This window comes from Limulus polyphemus, unplaced genomic scaffold (genome assembly GCF_000517525.1).
Source record: "Limulus polyphemus unplaced genomic scaffold, Limulus_polyphemus-2.1.2 Scaffold835, whole genome shotgun sequence".
NCBI lineage: Eukaryota > Metazoa > Arthropoda > Merostomata > Xiphosura > Limulidae > Limulus > Limulus polyphemus.
Window position 1 is genome coordinate 218,934 of NW_013666445.1, and position 3,989 is coordinate 222,922.

Below are 3,989 nucleotides of genomic sequence, written 5' to 3' on the forward strand. Positions count from 1 at the left end.
AACAACAACCAAAAATAAACCGACGCAGTAAAAGTTCTATAAACAATCCAATCCAAAACTATTTCAATTAATATACATATGAAAGGTTAGTGATCAGCGTGCCGATATGTGGATTTGAGGTTCTATGAATCACGACCCGTTACCGCCAAAAAATTTTAAAAATTGGCGGTGACTGGTGGCATTTTCACTAACGTATCACTTCAAAATTAGGGACGGCTAGCACTGATAAACCCCATCGAGTAGCTTTGCGCGAAATTCAAATCTTCAAGTATTCACAAAAATGGAAAAGATAAACTGGAAACTGAACGTCGTTTCAACATTTATGAGAACTTATTTTTATCTCTACCCCAGCTTACAATCTGCTCTAACTTATTCTTCCATAACTGGAAAACCTTGCATCTTTGTTTGAACTTATTTTTATCTCTACCCCAGCTTACGAGTGATAGTAAATTGGCCTGGCATGGCCAGGTGGTTAGGGAGCTCGACTCGCAGTCTGAGGGTCGCGGGTTCGAATCCCCGTCCCACCAAACATGCTTCCCCTTTCAGCCGTGGGGCGTTATAAAGTCAATCCACTATTCATTGGTAAAAGAGTAACCCAAGAGTTGGCGGTGGGTGGTGATGATTAGCTGTTTTCCCTCTAGTCTTACACTACTAAATTAGGGACGGCTAGCGCAGATAGCCCTTGTGTAGCTTTGCGCGAAATTCAAAAACAAACACACAAACAGTAAATCCTGCTATTCGCTTGAAATGAGCCGCATCAGGTGCTACCGGTTGATTGCATTGTCTTGATTCACTGTTCAAAATAAGAAATTGTTATACCTGAAACATGGGGGCGTCTCAGATCTAGTCGTTTAGCCCCAAGTGAAAACGCAAAAAATAAACAAATTTGCGTATACTCTCCTTTCTAATCAACCAAAAAGATAAGTTGCATTTGATGTTGTTCATTAGTGGTTTAAATTATGTATTGCGGTTGTTGAGACAATAGACAAATCAGGTATGATCAGCGGGCAAAATGAAGATCGTTAATAAAACTTCATAAGATCTGGTATCTTTTTGATTTACAGAATTTCTGTTGTTTTTACTTTTTTCACCAGAAATAAAGTATCATCCATGGATGAAAATACTTCCCTCTTAAGCCCTTCTTCTAACGACATCAAAAGGAGACTAAAAGCCAAAAGTGTGAAACTTCGCCGAGTGATCGTTTTAGCCGCAACGACGTAAGTTTATCAAAACTTTGGATCTCGTAATTTTCTGTTTAGATTCGTTTTAACCGATTTTTGGTAAGAAGACTATGTTAAATATTTATTTAATTTTAGTTTTAAGTCATTCTTCTGGGTTAAATCTATTTCGGGAACAACGCCCTAAATTACTAACCCTAAACTAGGCCAAACAAAACAGTTTGTTTAAAACTTTATATAATGATCTCCATTTAACTTCTGTTAGTGTCTTAAATCCATTTTACTTATTATTACACCCTATACAGAGGTTGAATACGTAATACCAAAACGCCCTCAAGTGGCACAGCGGTATGTCTGCGGACTTACAGCGCTAGAAACCAGTTTTCGATACCCGTGGTGGGCAGAGTACAGATAGCCCCTTGTGTAGCTTTGTGCTTAGCTTCAAAACAAACAAACAAGTAATACCAAAACAAGTTTGAGGCTTCACCACGTCTTTACAGTTGATGTCGTCACATCTGGTCATGTTGTATCTGACGGCCTTGCACTTTGAAAATAGCCCTGTAATATAGTTTCCATTGCGAAACGTTTCATCGTACGGTTGTCATTTCAAAAACACGCTACTACCCCTTGCATGCTTTCCATAGTCTATGTATTGTACGTTGACGACGGTTTCCCAGTGTCCGTTCTTACAGTCCATTTACTCAAAAAAAGCGTAGGCGCTGCGTCTGACAAGTTGGCTGATATGTCTTCAAATTGAATAGCATGACTACCTATTCCATTCTCCATTTGCTTGAAGTATGTGTCGAGTAAACTATGCTGTGGAAACAACTTGCACATACATTACTTGTGTTGTTTTTCCAGGCAAATATCCTTTTGATTATGTGGACAGCTTTAGCCACTGACCTTTGTGTTCGTGGATTCTCACCTGTTACAAGACGCCACACTCTGCTTAATATGGCTGAGGTACGACTTGTTGCAGGTCTCTTGCTGGATGATCTTTTGTTTTCCAATGCCATTAAGTACAAGAATAATCACTGTCTTGGGAATTTTTAATCCTCGATCTGAACGCATTTTTATGATCTGAGTATATTAATAGCTTGCGTCAGAAAAGGCTGTTACATAACCTTCTCAAAAGCATTAAAATTTCGATATCATCATACTACTTACGAAATGCCAAAAAAAGTCAAAATGTAGTTCTGATGTATGCTGTTACACTGGGACTTTTTTCTGTTCTGGTTGTCACGTGACTTGCTGATTTCGTGTTCATAATTATTTTAATACAACGCAATAAACCTTCTGCATAGTACAGAGATATGGTAATAAACCTTCTGTATAGTGCAGAGATGTGATAATAAACCTTCTGTATAGTGCAGAGATGTGGTAATAAACCTTCTGTATAGTGCAGAGATGTGATAATAAACCTTCTGTATAGTACAGAGATGTGGTAATAAACCTTCTGTATAGTGCAGAGATGTGGTAATAAACCTTCTGTATAGTGCAGAGATGTGGTAATATACCTTCTGCATAGTACAGAGATGTAGTAATAAACCTTCTGTATAGTGCAGAGATGTGGCAATGAACCCCCTGTATAATGCAGAGATGTAGCAATGAACCCCCTGTATAGTGCAGAGATGTGGCACTCGTGTACATTGATTTCCGACAGGCATTTCAGGAATAGGATCAAATAAGCATAAGCCTCCACTGCAAATGTGTTTTAGCATATAACTTCTGTCTAAGTTAGAGGATCACCGCGAGTTTACGAACTTTCACATGCTGTTTACGAGGACTAACTAAATATAGAAATCTGCATAACGATTTTTAAAATTTCACCTAAACAAAGATGCAAGGTTTTCCAGTTATGGAAGAATGAGCTATAGCAAATTGTAAGCTGGAGTAGAGATAAAAATAAGTTCAAACAAAGATGCAAGGTTTTCCAGTTATGGAAGAATGAGCTATAGCAGATTGTATAACACCCACAACTAAAAGTGTGAAGTGTGTTTAGTAGCACCAAGTTTTGAAGCCGCGATCATCGGATTCCCAGTCCGGTAAGCTCGGTCAAATCACACTGTTTAGCCAGACCAATGTAGTCCAAGAGTTGGCGGTGGGTGATGTTGACTAGTTGCCTTCCCTCTACTCTTTATCAGTTTAAAATACGGAGCGGCTATACACACGTAGTCCTTGTATAGCTTTGTACGAAATTTCAAAAAATATATTTGTTTTGTTTCCATATAAAGCAGCGAACAAATTTTCGAATTTACAGAAGCAAATATTGGACTTTGTTATAAAGTAGTGGCAATAGTCATACGATGCCTAGAACCCTAATCTAATCCTAGAATTACCGAAGTGGTTCCATATGAACATCATCAGCCTTTTTAAGCACATATTTTTTTAACTAGTGCTGTATCAATTCGCCTGTGGATCAACGAATTTGTTGGTTACAGGGTCGCTAATCTAACCTATATTTGTTTGTTTATAATTAAGCACAAAGCTACACAATTGATTATCTGTGTTCTCCCACCACGGGTATCGAAACCCGGATTCTAGCGTTGTAAGTCCGTAGACATTCCGCTGTGCCATTGGGGGGCGAGCACTAACCTAGATAAATGTCAGTGTTTCACGTCACGTCGCGCTTGATTTCTCGAAATAGGAGGAGTCATAAAAGCCAAAATGCATTTATCTAGACAGAATAGTTCGTGAGGGGGGATGTCCCATGAAACCTCATAACTGTATTGAGTGTTGATATAATAAGCCTAAAGTAAAGACGTAGAGCGGGATCACCTAGCCTAGAGCCAAGTGCATAAAATTTATCAT

At 38.7% G+C, this 3,989-nt stretch overlaps 1 protein-coding gene across 5 annotated transcripts in view; it reads left to right on the forward strand.

The window, feature by feature from the left end:
* LOC106460779 (RNA polymerase II degradation factor 1-like) overlaps nt 1-3,989 on the forward strand; it is a 19,402-nt gene that overhangs the window by 4,326 nt on the left and 11,087 nt on the right. For all 5 annotated transcript variants that reach the window (XM_013920515.2, XM_022387567.1, XM_022387568.1 and 2 more), the window contains exon 2: nt 1,095-1,217. In XM_013920515.2, coding sequence (XP_013775969.1) covers nt 1,111-1,217 — 107 coding nt within the window. In that variant the 5' untranslated portion in view covers nt 1,095-1,110. The remainder of the gene's footprint in view (nt 1-1,094; nt 1,218-3,989) is intronic.